General features: G+C 51.5%; 1 protein-coding gene across 1 annotated transcript; it reads right to left on the minus strand.

The window, feature by feature from the left end:
* Positions 1–318: 318 nt before the first annotated feature.
* On the minus strand, positions 319–18,770 carry CHTOP (chromatin target of PRMT1). The gene is made up of 6 exons (XM_073637373.1): positions 18,586–18,770; positions 3,851–3,932; positions 3,050–3,200; positions 1,226–1,409; positions 1,012–1,143; positions 319–927 (listed from the first exon to the last, which is right to left on the minus strand). The coding sequence occupies exons 2-6, from the start codon at positions 3,913–3,915 to the stop codon at positions 725–727; spliced, it is 735 nt and encodes a 244-aa protein (XP_073493474.1). The 5' UTR covers positions 3,916–3,932; positions 18,586–18,770; the 3' UTR covers positions 319–724.
* Between the last annotated feature and the right edge of the window lie 1,119 nt (positions 18,771–19,889).

Consider the following 19,889-nt stretch of genomic DNA (forward strand, 5'->3'; position numbering starts at 1 on the left):
TTCATGTTAGTGTCCGACTGCCCCTACACTTGTAAAGCGCCATGGAACCTAATGGCGCTATATATTTAATAAATAATAACTGCACGGACGCCCATACAGGGCCCAATTAAAGGAACTCATCTCTTAAACCTCGCTGTTGCCAGTCTGAGCCCACCGCCGGGACCACACAGCTGTAGGAAGATCTCATCTAAGATGTAGATACACAAGCCCGGGAGTAGCAGTCATGTAGTTACCACAGCAGAACCACCATGTTTCACTTTTGCCCCCCACCCTGTTCAGGTGCTACCCTCCACCGAGCAGTCAGTAATGGACAGAATCAGGTACAAACTGTAAAGTGTTTAATGATTGCTGCACAGGAACAAACGATTCCCCCACAGCCGGATGAGACCCCCACCCCGCCGATGCTGCCAGACACGAATCCTAGTGTCATGGAGATGCACAGATGTCAGATTTATGGGGCACCCTGCCAATCGTCAGAAGTATCACTATAAACAGGAGAATGTGAATGTCCAGCAGCGACCACCTGGTGGAGAGCGACCCCCAGGGAACAGAGGCTTCAGCTGTCTCCTTACATTCGATAATCAATAGGATTGAAAGAAAAAAAAACTAAGTATATATTAAAAAAAAAAAAGTTAAAGGAACTCTAAAACAAGGCGATGAACTGGTGCTCCAGCCGTCCTGTGCCAGTCCGAGAAGGCAGTCCCTTACATACAGCTTTTTTGCATCAGTCATTTGACTCCGGGTCAGCCTGAGCCATGTAGGCGTCCAGCTCTGCGTCCAGGTGTCCCTTCGTCTTGGACATGTAGGCATCCAGCTGGTTGTCGAGCTGTTCTCTGGTCAGTGAGGGTCGGGCTCCTCCTCTTCCTCTACCGCGGCCTCTCCCTCGGCCAAAGCCTCCTCTGCCCCGAAGCATCACCCCTCCACGGCCTGTGGACATGCATATAAATTACATCTCACATGGGCAAGATCCCCCAACCACACACTGGTCAGACCCAAGACCATCACACCAACCTCTGCCACTCATTCCTCCACGGCCCAGTGCTCCCCCTCTCACTAGACCTCGGCCAGGGCCTCCACGACCTCGGATGCCTCCTCTCCTCAGCCCCATCCTGGTAGCACCACCTCGGCCACGCATGTTTTGACCTAGATGATCAGGAGACACTGGAAAGGTCAGACATGAGAAATAAATGTAAGGAGTGAACAGAACAACGGAGAAAGGACCCACCTCGCATCATCATGGCGCCCCGCTGTATTCCTCTGCCTCCCCGGCCAACACGCACGATTCCCCTCTGTGACCCCCGGAACCCCATCCCAGCTCCGCGCATTCCACTGGCCCCTCGCTGAAGCCCTCCCACCGGTCTCCCTAACCGGGCTTGGATATTGCTCTTACCGAGCCGCTGCTTTAAGCTCTAGCAGGAGAAATCAGATAGATTACACATACGGAACAAAAAGGACAGTGAAGGTAGGGAAAAATATAACCATTATGCAGCGGCAGGCGGAGCTGGAAGTGAAGCAGCCGATCTGGTCTCAATCTCTGGGGTGAATCCACCATAGGCTCCAATCTCATCACAAGAACAACCCAAAGGCTGAAAGGCATCACTACAATTGGTGAGCTCTGACATCTGACCACCCACTTGACAGCACTGCAGACCCCCCACCACCTGATGTGTAGGGAACACCACTGATCAGATCCACATCACTGTCAGGCGAGTGGCAGAGGTCAGACCCTCACAGTACACCATAACTTTAGAAGCTTCTAGCCTTTGTGTGATGCAGGACCCCCATTACGCCCACGAGGTCAGCTTATAACCCCTTAAATCACATTAATACATTAAAAAAAAATGCTGTAAAATACAGATCCACTGCGTCTCCAGTTAGGAGGCTTACCGGATGCTCTGTCGAGAGGAACCAGATGATGCTTAACACAGGGTACAGTGGGTGACCACTGCCGCCACCTGATTGCCATTTTCCTGCCTGTAGAGCGAGCTGATTGGGACCTAGGAGGCCTCAGAACAGCAACAGCATAGTACAGATGAACGGAGACCTCATCGATGAACGGAGACCTCATCGATGAACGGAGACCTCATCGATGAACGGAGACCTCATCGATGAACGGAGACCTCATCGATGAACGGAGACCTCATCGATGAACGGAGACCTCATCGATGAACGTCACGTTTCTTCTCACTGACATCACCTAACCAGGACATGTACTCACTGATGGGTCACAGGTGCCTTCTTACCACACTGTGCTCCCATACATAGATGTCTCCCAACTCCCCCATCCACACCAATACTCAGGCCCGCTACGATGAGGGAGCAGTGAGCCACTGCCAGGTCCGTCTCCTCCAGACAAACATCGGCTCACCTGCTGCCTAGGATTGAGGAAAGAGTTGGCAGGCAATCATATACAGTAAGCGGCCGGCTGATCCCATCGCTATCTGATGTACAGGGGCCTCCAAACACACGATGTCCGCCAACATAGAAACAAAATCACCTGCTAAATCCACGTTTTGCCCGTGCCTCGCGCCACCGCTGGCAAGTTAAACACCAGCCAATAATCCAATGAATGCTCGACAGTTATTAGCTGGTGCAAAAGTGCATCTTCGAATGTCAGATTTTCTCCACACCCCGAGCCATCGCCGCAGAATTGTGACTGCAGCTCTGGATGTGACTGGAGGATAATACAGGATGCAGGGCCGTGGAGTCAGTATAAAATATATAATACATTGAGTACACTAGTGCAATGCAGGATGTGCTGTAAATGTTTTCATAAGAATTTGGGAAATTATGAAACGTCCTATAAATGTCTGTTCTGTTCCTGATCTTTGCTTTTGGTGGAGATGCATCTGTGCTGCACTTTATGTACACGCTCAGTACTGACCATTGCTGTGTAGTCGGGGAAATTGAGGAGTGGGAGGTTTGGCTTACCGACTCCACAGCCCTGCTCCACAAGCGAGACCAGAATCTTTCCCTCTCACCATGCAGAGACACGGATAGTCCAATATGGCCGCCAGCACGCGCCGACCCGCCGTGGGCGACGTCTCACCTGCTTGAGCTTCAGTGCGGCTTGCACAGACGGCCGGTTCTCCATCTGCTGCGCCAGTCTTCTGTTCCTGGCACTGGCCAGGCTCTGCTGCTGCATCGTTGCGCGGATATTCACTGGCATCGGGTGTTTGTTCTTCAGCATGTTAGTAAAGCTTCAAGGTCGAACAAAATGGGGGGAGGGTTTAGATAAGATACAACAGACACGAGCGCGTACCTCAAGGCCCCCCACAGGAGCTGTCACCACTGGACTTGGTTTTTTGGGGGGCATACATGTTGCCCATGATCTATCCTCCGCAACTTCCACATGTGCACAGCATTAAAAAAAAAGGGAGAAAATCTACAGTATAGGGACAAAAAAAAAGGAGAACAGACCCCGAAAGTCACAGGGAGGAGGAAAAGGAGGACACCACAAATGGAGGCAGCACAGGTAAGAAGATAGAGGAGATGAGGACATGGAGGAGACAGCAAAGCAGACGCCTCTTACAAGACCCTCCAACAAGGGTCTCTGGGCAGGGAGGGTGACCCGTATCATGCCTCTTACAGCTCTGACCACACAGTGGTGTGCCAGCCTTGGACACAGCAGCGGGCATCACGCAGCACAGGTCACATGCTACCAGGCTGCATCCAGAACCCATGTATAACAGGTGGAAGAAGGGGGAGGGCGCCAGGCCGCCCCTCACTGTGTATTACCACACCCCAGTGTAACATGGCTGCCGGGAGGACAGCTGCCGCCTGCTCAGTAACACAAGGGACGGGCTACATTTTGTATGTTACATGGTGCAGAGGATTTCAGCTTCCTCACCGCTCGTTCAGCGACAGCTTGGTGGTGCTCTTTAATACAACTTTAGATGCTGACGGAGAGGCCATCGTTACTGCCGGACCACCTGCAAGGCAAGAGAGATGAAGACTGAGCTGAGGAAACCCAACTACAGACCGACCCTCACAACCCCAATAAAGGAGAAGCCTGCCCCACCCCCAGTAATGGCAAGGCAGAACCCCCTACCCCAAGACAGACAGACCCAATGGTCCAACTCCCACCACAAGTCAGAAGACAGGCCCACCACCAGATATATCAGCCCATGGACAGGCCCACCCCATTACAGGCCAGTCCAAGGACAGGCCCTCCCCCATACTCAATAAAGACACACCTGAGGACAGGCCCTCCCACACCTGACAAATACACACCAGCCCAAGGGCAGGCCCTTCCTTCTCCCCAATACAGACAAGCCCTCCACCAACCCTCGCAACACAGACTGGCCCGAGGGCAATCCCCCCCCCTATAGGGATGACACGGAGACCAATTACTCCCACATAGTCGGCAGCACCCGTAGTGACACCCAGCGTATCAACCCCCCCTCAATACGGGACACCCGCAGGGTATTTGTCTCCAACTGCCCAAATACCAAGAATGAGCGCCCCTCAGATCTTCTGAAGACCACAGCGCCGACTGTCACTAGATGGGGTGTGGCCTCGCTCAATACAAGTATATGGCGCGAGGTGGCGCCCACAGGCCGGGGGTATGTACATCTCATACATACTCTCCGGTCCCAGCTCGGACGCTGGCGAGTCCTCGCAGCACACAGTGTGCGCGCTGACGGGGAAGGAGAGTCAGTCTGCAGCAGACTTATCGCTTTTGACCAGAAAACCATTTTAAGCAAGTTGAAGATTAAATTATCTCTAAAAGGCCTAAAGTTAAAGATGAGACATGTACTTTCAATTTTAGTAAAAAAAAAAAAAAAACTTATTTTATTTTAAAAACTACAAACTGGGCCAATGCAAAAGTTAGGGCACCCTGCAGGGTTAGTACCTAGTAGCGCTCTCTTTTGCAAGTATCACAGTTGGTAAATGCTTTTTGTAGCATTCAAGAGTCTGCTAAATTTCAGATTTTTTACAGATTGTGTTATGTTTGCATCTAGAATTTGTTATAATTTCATTTAATCCATTCTTCCTTCTACCTGTGAAATGTTCCCCGTGCCATTGGCTGCAACACAACCATGATTGATCCACCCCCATGCTTAATGGTTGGCGTGATGTTCTTTTTCGGACAAGCTGCATAGGCTTGAGAGCCAACTACCAATGAAGTAAATCTGGTGATGTGCATCTCTGTAATGAGGAGGGGTGTTGACTAATGACATCAACACCCTATATAAGGTGTGCTTAATTATTAGGCAACTTCCTTTCCTTTGGCAAAATGGGTCAGAAGAGAGATTTGACAGGCTCTGAAAAGTCCAAAATTGTGAGATGTCTTGCAGAGGGATGCAGCAGTCTTGAAATTTCCAAACTTTTGAAGCATGATCACCGAACAATCAAGTGTTTCATGGCAAATAGCCAACAGGGTCGCAAGAAGCGTGTTGGCCAAAAAAGGCGCAAAATAACTGCCCATGAATTGAGGAAAATCAAGCGTGAAGCTGCCAAGATGCCATTCGCCACCAGTTTTGCCATATTTCAGAGCTTCAACGTTACTGGAGTATCAAAAAGCACAAGGTGTGCGATTCTCAGGGACATGGCCAAGGTAAGGAAGGCTGAAAAACCACCACCTATGAACAAGAAACATAAGATAAAACGTCAAGAATGGGCCAAGAAATATCTTAAGACTGATTTTTCAAAGGTTTTATGGACTAATGAAATGAGTGTGACTCTTGATGGGCCAGATGGATGGGCCAGAGGCTGGATCAGTAAAGGGCAGAGAGCGCCACTCCGACTCAGACGCCAGCAAGGTGGAGGTGGGGTACTGGTATGGGCTGGTATCATCAAAGATGAACTTGTGGGACCTTTTCGGGCTGAGGATGGAGTGAAGCTCAACTCCCAGACCTACTGCCAGTTTCTGGAAGACAACTTCTTCAAGCAGTGGTGCAGGAAGAAGTCGGTATCGTTCAGGAAAAACATGATTTTCATGCAGGACAATGCTCCATCACATGCATCCATCTACTCCACAGTGTGGCTGGCCAGTAAAGGTCTAAAAGAAGAAAAAATAATGACATAGCCCCCTTGTTCACCTGATCTGAAACCCATAGAGAACCTGTGGTCCATCATAAAATGTGAGATCTACAGGGAGGGAAAACAGTACACCTCTGGGAGCAGTGTCTGGGAGGCTGTGGTGGCTGCTGCACGCAATGTTGATTGAAAACAGATCAAGCAACTGACAGAATCTATAGATGGAAGGCTGTTGAGTGTCATCATAAAGAAAGGGGGCTATACTAATCACTAATTATTTTGTTTTTTGCATGTCAGAAATGTTTATTTCTAAATTTTGTGCACTGATATTGGTTTACCTGGTGAAAATAAACAAGTGAGATGGGATTATATTTGGTTTTTATTAAGTTGCCTAATAATTCTGCACAGTAATAGTTACCTGTGCAAACAGATATCCTCCTAAGATAGCCAAATCTAAAAAAAAAAAAAACCACTCCAACTTCCAAAAATATTAAGCTTGGATATTTATGAGTCTTTTGGGTTGATTGAGAACATAGTTGTTGATCAATAATAAAAATAATCCTCTAAAATACAACTTGCCTAATAATTCTGCACACACTGTATTTCCAAGTGGTTAATACAAATGCTAGTACAAAAGGAGCTAACCAACCTAATCAGACAGACAGACCTATGATAAATATACACCTAGGTGAGAAGGATGCAGTTCCTGGCTTCAAAAGAATTCTCTCACCCCCTGGGCATCACCATTTGCTCAACAGAAATCTACAGTCTCGCCGGCACGAAATATTGAGTATCGGAAGTTCTATACTTCCGATAATAGTGAGACACATGTTTAGTGGCACGAGGAACAAAACGCATAGTTTTCCGAATTTCTACGCCCTTCGGGTGCGCTGTAATGCAAAAGTACAAAATAACAGACTGCAGCTATGCCATGTGTGTTCTCAGAAAGGTAAATTCGTAATGGAAAATATGGTATCACTAGCTCGCTTCTGCGATCAACCTGCGAGGAGTTATCGGGGAAGTTAGATATTTCAATCAGAACATGAACGGTGGAGCCCCACCAACGTGGTGTCATCACAGGGGGGGGTGATGGCAGGTCCCCCACTTCGGCATAAAATACCCAGCCGAAGATGGGTCCACATTCATGCCGGAAGTTACATATTTTGTAGCAGGGGTCCCGTTCGGCAACAGTCCATTGGAGCGCCTTCCCTGCAATCGGTATAGTACGTTTTTTCTATTAACCCATTTATTTTCGTGTAACTGCATATGTATTGTCTTTGCAAAACCTTTTGTATATTTTTCCTAAACACTGCCTCCCTTTTGGATTAAATATAAAATTGAATAGTTCTGTTTCTATGGCTCTGTAATCGTTCCCTCCCCCAAAGCCATACGCTACCAGAAAGCAGGAGTCCGATCAGGCCTGTATTGGATTTCAAATCTGATCAGTGGTGGCAGCGAATAATATTAATTGGGCTAGCGTGAGGCTATCAGTGATAGTACTAGGGCAAATACGTATATTCCATGTGTTGAAAGGTGGTGTGTATGCCATACGCTCACTGCTAGCTTCCTGATAACTACTTAGTGAGAACAGCCTGCAGCCTCCTATATTGATCATCGGCCAATCGTGCTATTGTCCGGACGATCGGGGGCAGCAGAGCTGTTTGCTCAAGAGATCACAGTGGGTGGTCTGAGTAATCGGGATCGTATGAATCCCTGACACCGTGTATTTATTGAAAAAGAGGCGACCACTTTACTAAGCGGTTAGTAATGGGAGCGTTTTGTAGACACCCTCCATTACTAACCTGGGCTTCACGTCAGGCGCCAATACAAGGCTGATGTGAACCCCAACTCTACAGAGCAGTGGGAAGAGCAGAGGCTAAGCGCCAGATATGGTGCATCTTATGGATGCGCCATACCTGGGACTGCTGAGGGATTATATTAGCCACGGAGGGGGCTAGTATTCATGGCCCCTTCCCTGGCTATTAATATCAGCCCCAGCGGTCAGCTTTCCCTCTGCTGGTTATAAAAATGATGTGGGAGGCCATGTTTTTTTTTAGGCCCTGTGCCCACGATCCGGACGTAGCAGCGCTTTGGACGCAACTTTTTTGCTGTGTCCAAAACATTGCATTCTATTGAAAGCAGGTAAATCTGCATGTGTTCAGTGAACCATGAGCATTTACTGCATTCAATACATTCTAGTGGTCAAATTTCTGTTGCGGAGACTAGCGACCCTGCAAGAGGATTTGACAAGTTGCGGTCCTGAAAGACGTGGCGCATGTCAGTGCCTCATGGGTGATTCGCAGCCTCTGATGCACACACAGTGGACATGGGATTTCTAGAGATCCCATCCACTATGCTGTAAAATCTAGACGCTGCAGGTTTGACGCTGTATAAACACGCAGCGTCAAATCTGCAGCGGCTCCAGGTCGTGGCCATGTACCCACACTCACCCGCAGCATGTCCATTTCTGTAGCGGATACGCTAGTCTCCGCTCCAGATTTTCACCGATTGAAGTGTCATTGTATGTGGTGGATTCTCATGTACTGACAACAAAAGTGCAGCATTAGAACACTTATGGACGCAGCAAAAATACGCTGCGTTCAAAGCGCTGCTTGTTGCTGTTCGTGGGGACGTAGCAGCTAACGAAACAGCTGTGAGCAGGTGTTAATAGCCAGGGAACATGTTTGCCTAGGCTAAAAATGGCAGCTCACAGCTGCCCCAGAAATTACATGAATGGAAATGCTAATGAGATTTGGTGAATGGGATTAGCTGACGCCTAATTCTTTTATTTGGTGATGACAAGGTCTCAGACCATTTCATCACCAAACCTAATTAAAGTAAAGAGTTAAAGAAACACACAGACACAGAGTAAACACTTTATTTGAAATACAACAGACATTCTTTAATCATTTAAATTAACCAATATACTCACCCCAGTTCTGACAGCAATCCAAAAAGCAATGTCCCACCAAATAACTATTTAGATCCAAAATGCATTCACTGATTTACAAAAGCGCGTAAACAAAAGAGTCAAAAAATGTGCGTTTTTTCCTGCCAAGGAGATGCAGAAACGCTGCGAAAATTTCTGCCTTCAAATCCTGAAGGTCTTTTGCAGTCAAGCGGTGGTTCGGAGTTGGCTCTCTAGCAATCCTATGAGCAGCTCTCACTGAAATTTTGCTTGGTCTTCCAGACCTTATGTTGACCTCCACTTTCCTGGTAACTGCCAATTTGTAATTACATTTCGAACTGAGGAAAGGGCAACTTGAAAACGCTTTGCTATCTTCTTATAGCCTTCTCCTGCTTTGTGGGCATCCACCATTTTTATTTTCAGAGTGCTAGGTAGCTGCTCAGAAGAATCCATGGCTGCTGTTTTTTGGCACAAGAATTTTATAAAGCTGGGAAATTTAGATAACCTGATCGTGAACAAGTCATAACCCTAACAGGCCGATTAAGGTCTGAAACCTTGGTCAAAGTTATCAGAGCACACAAATCTCCAAACGGTGCCCAAACTTTTGCATTGGCCAATTTTACTTTTTGTAATGTTTAAAGTGTAAAAAATGAAAAATATATATATATGTTGCCTAAAATAAAAAGGAAATGTCATTTTTAACTTTAAGCATTTTAGAGATAATTTCATCTTCAACTTGATTACCCTATACTATATACAAACATACATGGCCCCCCTACACAGTATATATACCCACATACATTATACACAACCCAAGCCACACATACCTACATTATATACAAACATACATCACACACATTATATATACCCACATATAAACAGACACCCCCCCACACCCATTATACACTGCTCCAAAAAATAAAGGGAACACTTAAACCACAGAATATAACTCCAAGTAAATCAAACTTCTGTGAAGTCAAACTGTCCACTTAGGAAGCAACACTGATTGACTATCAATCTCACATGTTGTTGTGCAAATGGAATAGACGATCGATGGAAATTATTGGCAATTATCAAGACCCCCTCAATAAAGGAGTGGTTCTGCAGGTGGGGACCACAGACCACATCTCCGTACCAATGCTTTCTGGCTGATGTTTTGGTCACTTTTGAGTGTTGGTTGTGCTTTCACACTCGTGGTAGCATGAGACGGACTCTACAACCCACAGAAGTTGCTTGGGTAGTGCAGCTCATTCAGGATGGCACATCAATGCGAGCTGTGGCAAGAAGGTTTGCTGTGTCTGTCAGCGTAGTGTCCAGAGGCTGGAGGTGTTACCAGGAGACAGGCCAGTACACCAGGAGACGTGGAGGGGGCCGTAGGAGGGCAACAACCCAGCAGCAGGACCGCTACCTCCGCCTTTGTGCAAGGAGGAACAGGAGGAGCACTGCCAGAGCCCTGCAAAACGACCTCCAGCAGGCCACAAATGTGCATGTGTCTGCACAAACGGTTAGAAACCGACTCCATGAGGGTGGCATGAGGGCCCGACGTCCACAGATGGGGGTTGTGCTCTCAGCCCAACACCGTGCAGGACGCTTGGCATTTGCCACAGAACACCAGGATTGGTAAAGTCACCACTGGCGCCCTGTGCTCTTCACAGATGAAAGCAGCTTCACACTGAGCACATGTGACAGACGTGGCAGAGTCTGGAGACGCCGTGGAGAGCGATCTGCTGCCTGCAACATCCTTCAGCATGACCGGTTTGGCAGTGGGTCAGTAATGGTGTGGGGTGGCATTTCTTTGGAGGGCCGCACAGCCCTCCATGTGCTCGCCAGAGGTAGCCTGACTGCCATTAGGTACCGAGATGAGATCCTCAGACCCCTTGTGAGACCATATGCTGGTGCGGTCGGCCCTGGGTTCCTCCTAATGCAGGACAATGCCAGACCTCATGTGGCTGGAGTGTCAGCAGTTCCTACAAGATGAAGACATTGAAGCTATGGACTAACCCGCCCGTTCCCCAGACCTGAATCTGATTGAGCACATCTGGGACATCATGTCTCGCTCCATCCACCAACGTCACGTTGCACCACAGACTGTCCAGGAGATGGCGGATGCTTTAGTCCAGGTCTGGGAGGAGATCCTACAGGAGACCATCCGCAACCTCATCAGGAGCATGCCAAGGCGTTGTAGGGAGGTCATACAGCCACGTGGAGGCCACACACAATACTCAGCCTCATCAGGAGCATGCCCAGGCGTTGTAGGGAGGTCATACAGGCATGTGGAGGCCACACACAATACTGAGCCTCATCAGGAGCATGCCCAGGCGTTGTAGGGAGGTCATACAGGCACGTGGAGGCCACACACCATACTCAGCCTCATCAGGAGCATGCCAAGGCGTTGTAGGGAGGTCATACAGGCACGTGGAGGCCACACACAATACTCAGCCTCATCAGGAGCATGCCAAGGCGTTGTAGGGAGGTCATACAGGCACGTGGAGGCCACACACAATACTCAGCCTCATTGTGACTTGTTTTAAGGATATTACATCACAGTTGGATCGGCCTGTAGTGGGTTTTTCCACTTTAATTTTGGGGGTGACTCCAGATCCAGGCCTCCATTGGTTAATAAATGTGATTTCCATTGATTATTTTTGGGTGATTTTGTTGTCAGCACATTCAGCTTTCTACAGAACAAAGAATTCAATGAGAAGATTTCATTCATTCAGATCTAGGAGGGGGGATTTCAGGGCTCCCTGTATTTTTTATGAGCAGTGCATATGGCCCCATACAGACGCCCCCCCCCACACCCATTATACGTGTCCCCATACAAACAGCCACCCACCCCCACCCATTATACGTGTCCCAATAGACGGGGCCCTCCCCCCCACCCATTATACGTGTCCCAATACAGACGGGGCCCCCCCCCCCCCCACCCATTATACGTGTCCCAATACAGACGGGGCCCCCCCCCCCACCCATTATACGTGTCCCAATACAGACGGGGCCCTCCCCCCCACCCATTATACGTGTCCCAATACAGACGGGGCCCTCCCCCCCACCCATTATACGTGTCCCAATACAGACGGGGCCCTCCCCCCCACCCATTATACGTGTCCCAATACAGACGGGGCCCTCCCCCCCACCCATTATACGTGTCCCAATACAGACGGGGCCCCCCCCCCACCCATTATACGTGTCCCAATACAGACAGCCCCCCCCCACACCCATTATACGTGTCCCAATACAGACGGGGCCCCCCCACACCCATTATACCTAAACTATACACACAGACACAAGCCCCTCCCCCCCACATACTATATATACCCACACTATACACGGCTCCCCACATACTATATATACAACCACACACAGCCCCCCACACACAGCCCCCCACACACAGCCCCCCACACACAGCCCCCCACACACAGCCCCCCACACACAGCCCCCCACACACAGCCCCCCACACACAGCCCCCCACACACAGCCCCCCACACACAGCCCCCCACACACAGCCCCCCACACACAGCCCCCCACACACAGCCCCCCACACACAGCCCCCCACACACAGCCCCCCACACACAGCCCCCCACACACAGCCCCCCACACACAGCCCCCCACACACAGCCCCCCACACAGCCCCCCGCACACATTGAGCCTGCACCGCACACAGCCCCCCGCACACATTGAGCCTGCACCGCACACAGCCCCCCGCACACATTGAGCCTGCACCGCACACATTGAGCCTGCACGTGCTCATACTATACACAGCCCCCCGCACGCATTGAGCCTGCACTATACACAGCCCCCTCATGTGCTCATACTATACACAGCCCCCGCACGCATTGAGCCTGCACTATACACAGCCCCCCGCACACAGCCCCCACACGCATTGAGCCTGCACTATACACAGCCCCCCGCACACAGCCCCCTCATGTGCTCATACTATACACAACCCCCCGCACACATTCAATGAGAAGATTTCATTCATTCAGATCTAGGAGGGGGGATTTCAGGGCTCCCTGTATTTTTTATGAGCAGTGCATATGGCCCCATACAGACGCCCCCCCCCCCACACCCATTATACGTGTCCCCATATAAACAGCCGCCCCCCCCCCACCCATTATACGTGTCCCAATACAGACGGGGACCCCCCCCCCAACCATTATACGTGTCCCAATACAGACGGGCCCCCCCCCCCCCACACCCATTATACGTGTCCCAATACAGACGGGGACCCCCCCCCACCCATTATACGTGTCCCAATACAGACGGGGCCCCCCCCCACCCATTATACGTGTCCCCATACAGACGCCCCCCCCCACCCATTATACTTGTCCCCATACAGACGCCCCCCCCCCCACACCCATTATACTTGTCCCCATACAGACGCCCCCCCCCCCACACCCATTATACTTGTCCCCATACAGACGCCCCCCCCCCACACCCATTATACTTGTCCCCATACAGACGCCCCCCCCCCCACACCCATTATACTTGTCCCCATACAGACGCCCCCCCCCCACACCCATTATACTTGTCCCCATACAGACGCCCCCCCCCACACCCATTATACTTGTCCCCATACAGACGCCCCCCCCCCACACCCATTATACTTGTCCCCATACAGACGCCCCCCCCACACCCATTATACGTGTCCCCATACAGACAGCCCCCCCCCCACCCATTATACGTGTCCCAATACAGACAGCCCCCCCCACCCATTATACGTGTCCCAATACAGACAGCCCCCCCCACCCATTATACGTGTCCCAATACAGACAGCCCCCCCCACACCCATTATACGTGTCCCAATACAGACAGCCCCCCCCCACACCCATTATACGTGTCCCCATAGAAACAGATGGCCCCCCCACACCCATTATACATGTCCCAATACAGACGCCCCCCCCACCCATTATACGTGTCCCCATACAGCCAGCCCACCCCCCTCCACCCATTATACGTGTCCCCATACAAACAGCCGCCCCCCCACCCATTATACGTGTCCCCATACAGACGGGGCCCCCCCCCACCCATTATACGTGTCCCCATACAGACGGGGCCCCCCCCCACCCATTATACGTGTCCCAATACAGACGGGGCCCCCCCCCACCCATTATACGTGTCCCAATACAGACGCCCCCCCCACACCCATTATACGTGTCCCCATACAGACGCCCCCCCCACACCCATTATACGTGTCCCCATACAGACGCCCCCCCCACACCCATTATACTTGTCCCCATACAGACGCCCCCCCCACCCATTATACGTGTCCCAATACAGCCCCCCCCACACCCATTATACGTGTCCCAATACAGACAGCCCCCCAACACCCATTATACGTGTCCCCATAGAAACAGATGGCCCCCCCCCACACCCATTATACATGTCCCAATACAGACGCCCCCCCCACCCATTATACGTGTCCCCATACAGCCGGCCCACCCCCCTCCACCCATTATACGTGTCCCAATACAAACAGCCGCCCCCCCACCTATTATACGTGTCCCCATACAGACGGGCCCCCCCACACCCATTATACCTAAACTATACACAGACACAAGCCCCTCCCCCCCACATACTATATATACCCACACTATACACGGCTCCCCACATACTATATATACAACTACACAGCCCCCCGCACACATTGAGCCTGCACTATACACAGCCCCCTCATGTGCTCGCACTATACACAGCCCCCTCATGTGCTCGCACTATACACAGCCCCCTCATGTGCTCGCACTATACACAGCCCCCTCATGTGCTCGCACTATACACAGCCCCCTCATGTGCTCGCACTATACACAGCCCCCTCATGTGCTCGCACTATACACAGCCCCCTCATGTGCTCGCACTATACACAGCCCCCTCATGTGCTCGCACTATACACAGCCCCCTCATGTGCTCGCACTATACACAGCCCCCTCATGTGCTCGCACTATACACAGCCCCCTCATGTGCTCGCACTATACACAGCCCCCTCATGTGCTCGCACTATACACAGCCCCCTCATGTGCTCGCACTATACACAGCCCCCTCATGTGCTCGCACTATACACAGCCCCCTCATGTGCTCGCACTATACACAGCCCCCTCATGTGCTCGCACTATACACAGCCCCCTCATGTGCTCGCACTATACACAGCCCCCTCATGTGCTCGCACTATACACAGCCCCCTCATGTGCTCGCACTATACACAGCCCCCTCATGTGCTCGCACTATACACAGCCCCCTCATGTGCTCGCACTATACACAGCCCCCTCATGTGCTCACACTATACACAGCCCCCTCATGTGCTCACACTATACACAGCCCCCTCATGTGCTCACACTATACACAGCCCCCTCATGTGCTCACACTATACACAGCCCCCTCATGTGCTCACACTATACACAGCCCCCTCATGTGCTCACACTATACACAGCCCCCTCATGTGCTCACACTATACACAGCCCCCTCATGTGCTCACACTATACACAGCCCCCTCATGTGCTCACACTATACACAGCCCCCTCATGTGCTCACACTATACACAGCCCCCTCATGTGCTCACACTATACACAGCCCCCTCATGTGCTCACACTATACACAGCCCCCTCATGTGCTCACACTATACACAGCCCCCTCATGTGCTCACACTATACACAGCCCCCTCATGTGCTCACACTATACACAGCCCCCTCATGTGCTCACACTATACACAGCCCCCTCATGTGCTCACACTATACACAGCCCCCTCATGTGCTCACACTATACACAGCCCCCTCATGTGCTCACACTATACACAGCCCCCTCATGTGCTCACACTATACACAGCCCCCTCATGTGCTCACACTATACACAGCCCCCTCATGTGCTCACACTATACACAGCCCCCTCATGTGCTCACACTATACACAGCCCCCTCATGTGCTCACACTATACACAGCCCCCTCATGTGCTCACACTATACACAGCCCCCTCATGTGCTCACACTATACACAGCCCCCTCATGTGCTCACACTATACACAGCCCCCTCATGTGCTCACACTATACACAGCCCCCTCATGTGCTCACACTATACACAGCCCCCTCATGTGCTCACACTATACACAGCCCCCTCATGTGCTCACACTATACACAGCCCCCTCATGTGCTCACACTATACACAGCCCCCTCATGTGCTCACACTATACACAGCCCCCTCATGTGCTCACACTATACACAGCCCCCTCATGTGCTCACACTATACACAGCCCCCTCATGTGCTCACACTATACACAGCCCCCTCATGTGCTCACACTATACACAGCCCCCTCATGTGCTCACACTATACACAGCCCCCTCATGTGCTCACACTATACACAGCCCCCTCATGTGCTCACACTATACACAGCCCCCTCATGTGCTCACACTATACACAGCCCCCTCATGTGCTCACACTATACACAGCCCCCTCATGTGCTCACACTATACACAGCCCCCTCATGTGCTCACACTATACACAGCCCCCTCATGTGCTCACACTATACACAGCCCCCTCATGTGCTCACACTATACACAGCCCCCTCATGTGCTCACACTATACACAGCCCCCTCATGTGCTCACACTATACACAGCCCCCTCATGTGCTCACACTATACACAGCCCCCTCATGTGCTCACACTATACACAGCCCCCTCATGTGCTCACACTATACACAGCCCCCTCATGTGCTCACACTATACACAGCCCCCTCATGTGCTCACACTATACACAGCCCCCTCATGTGCTCACACTATACACAGCCCCCTCATGTGCTCACACTATACACAGCCCCCTCATGTGCTCACACTATACACAGCCCCCTCATGTGCTCACACTATACACAGCCCCCTCATGTGCTCACACTATACACAGCCCCCTCATGTGCTCACACTATACACAGCCCCCTCATGTGCTCACACTATACACAGCCCCCTCATGTGCTCACACTATACACAGCCCCCTCATGTGCTCACACTATACACAGCCCCCTCATGTGCTCACACTATACACAGCCCCCTCATGTGCTCACACTATACACAGCCCCCTCATGTGCTCACACTATACACAGCCCCCTCATGTGCTCACACTATACACAGCCCCCTCATGTGCTCACACTATACACAGCCCCCTCATGTGCTCACACTATACACAGCCCCCTCATGTGCTCACACTATACACAGCCCCCTCATGTGCTCACACTATACACAGCCCCCTCATGTGCTCACACTATACACAGCCCCCTCATGTGCTCACACTATACACAGCCCCCTCATGTGCTCACACTATACACAGCCCCCTCATGTGCTCACACTATACACAGCCCCCTCATGTGCTCACACTATACACAGCCCCCTCATGTGCTCACACTATACACAGCCCCCTCATGTGCTCACACTATACACAGCCCCCTCATGTGCTCACACTATACACAGCCCCCTCATGTGCTCACACTATACACAGCCCCCTCATGTGCTCACACTATACACAGCCCCCTCATGTGCTCACACTATACACAGCCCCCTCATGTGCTCACACTATACACAGCCCCCTCATGTGCTCACACTATACACAGCCCCCTCATGTGCTCACACTATACACAGCCCCCTCATGTGCTCACACTATACACAGCCCCCTCATGTGCTCACACTATACACAGCCCCCTCATGTGCTCACACTATACACAGCCCCCTCATGTGCTCACACTATACACAGCCCCCTCATGTGCTCACACTATACACAGCCCCCTCATGTGCTCACACTATACACAGCCCCCTCATGTGCTCACACTATACACAGCCCCCTCATGTGCTCACACTATACACAGCCCCCTCATGTGCTCACACTATACACAGCCCCCTCATGTGCTCACACTATACACAGCCCCCTCATGTGCTCACACTATACACAGCCCCCTCATGTGCTCACACTATACACAGCCCCCTCATGTGCTCACACTATACACAGCCCCCTCATGTGCTCACACTATACACAGCCCCCTCATGTGCTCACACTATACACAGCCCCCTCATGTGCTCACACTATACACAGCCCCCTCATGTGCTCACACTATACACAGCCCCCTCATGTGCTCACACTATACACAGCCCCCTCATGTGCTCACACTATACACAGCCCCCTCATGTGCTCACACTATACACAGCCCCCTCATGTGCTCACACTATACACAGCCCCCTCACACATTGAGCCTGCACTATACACAGCCCCCCACACACAGCCCCCTCATGTGCTCATACTATACACAGCCCCCCGCACACAGCCCCCTCATGTGCTCACACTATACACAGCCCCCCGCACACAGCCCCCTCATGTGCACACACTATACACAGCCCCCGCACACATTGAGCCTGCACTATACACAGCCCCCCGCACACAGCCCCCTCATGTGCTCACACTATACACAGCCCCCCGCACACAGCCCCCTCATGTGCTCACACTATACACAGCCCCCTCATGTGCTCACACTATACACAGCCCCCTCATGTGCTCACACTATACACAGCCCCCTCATGTGCTCACACTATACACAGCCCCCTCATGTGCTCACACTATACACAGCCCCCCGCACACAGCCCCCTCATGTGCTCACACTATACACAGCCCCCCGCACACAGCCCCCCGCACTGCCTCCTCGGGTAGCAGCCGGCGGTCAGCGGCTCAGCCTCTCACCTGGCGTCCAGTGACCCCCGCGGCGGCCTGTCCTGTGTGCCCGGATGTGCTGCAGGGGGAGCGGCTTCTACACTGCGCCCCAACTCACCCCAAAGGTACGAGCGATACAAAATGGAGTCACTGGAAGCCTCAGCTCCAAAATGGAAGCGTTGTTAAAGCACGCCGCCCTCTGACGTCATCTCGCCAACAAGACCCCGCCCAACCTTCCTATAAAACTTACTGCGCACGCCCTGTGGAAACCATGGAGACCTGCAGCTGCCATAGCCAAAGAGGTGCGCGAGGAAAGTGTGGCGCCGCCATCTTGTGGTTGGCAGATTCACTTGTGGCTCCCAATACACATCCACTCACTATTTTACACTGTTGGGGGCTTTCACATAGTGGTCTGTGTCAGGACTGCGCGTCTGAGTGTCCGGCGGCGTACAATCCCGAAAAACTGCGCTCTACCGTCACCATTGCGGTCTATGGCCCTGTCAGAGCATAGTCCAGACCCCATTTTGCGGGGAATTTTAGGAGGACACAGACCACAATGTGATAGCACATGGTCTATGTCACAATGGTCGTCACATCAACGTATACACAATCTCATTAAGGCTATGTGCACACGATGCAGAAATGATCCAGATTTTTCCTGAGCGTTTCTGCATCTCCCTGGCAGAAAAAACGCATGCGGATTGTACACGCGGATCATGCACGCGGATCATACACGCGGATCCTACATGCGGATCGTACACGCGGATTGTACATGGGGATTGTGCACGCGGATTGTACATGGGGATTGTGCACGGGGATTGTGCATGCGGATTGTACATGGGGATTGTGCATGCCGATTGTACATGCTGATTGTACATGCCGATTGTGCATGCCGATTGTACACGCGGATTGTGCATGCCGATTGTACATGCCGATTGTACATGTGGATTGTACATGCCGATTGCTCATGCCGATTACACATGCTGATTGTACACGCGGATCGTACACGCGGATCCTGCATGCAGATCGTGCACGCGGATTGTACATGCCGATTGTACATGCTGATTGTACATGCGGATTGTGCATGCCGATTGTACACGCGGATCGTACACGCGAATCGTGCATGCCGATTGTACATGCGGATTGTGCATGCCGATTGTACATGCCTATTGTACATGCCGATTGTGCATGCGGATTGTGCATGCCGATTGTACATGCCGATTGTACATGCTGATTGTACATGCGGATTGTGCATGCCGATTGTACATGCCTATTGTACATGCCGATTGCTCATGCCGATTACACATGCTGATCGTGCACGCGGATCGTGCACG

This window comes from Phyllobates terribilis, unplaced genomic scaffold (assembly GCF_046119375.1).
Source record: "Phyllobates terribilis strain yellow unplaced genomic scaffold, ASM4611937v1 Scaffold_6__1_contigs__length_29720123, whole genome shotgun sequence".
In the NCBI taxonomy this organism is placed as follows: domain Eukaryota; kingdom Metazoa; phylum Chordata; class Amphibia; order Anura; family Dendrobatidae; genus Phyllobates; species Phyllobates terribilis.

Coding starts and splice junctions, on each gene's coding strand:
- CHTOP (XM_073637373.1), bottom strand. CDS start 3,915: ATGGCCTCTCCGTCAGCATCTAAAGTTGTATTAAAGAGCACCACCAAG. Junction 1,410..3,049: donor CCGCACTGAAGCTCAAGCAG/GTGAGACGTCGC, acceptor TTCTCCTGCTAG/AGCTTAAAGCAGCGGCTCGG. Junction 1,144..1,225: donor GGGCGCCATGATGATGCGAG/GTGGGTCCTTTC, acceptor CTGATCATCTAG/GTCAAAACATGCGTGGCCGA.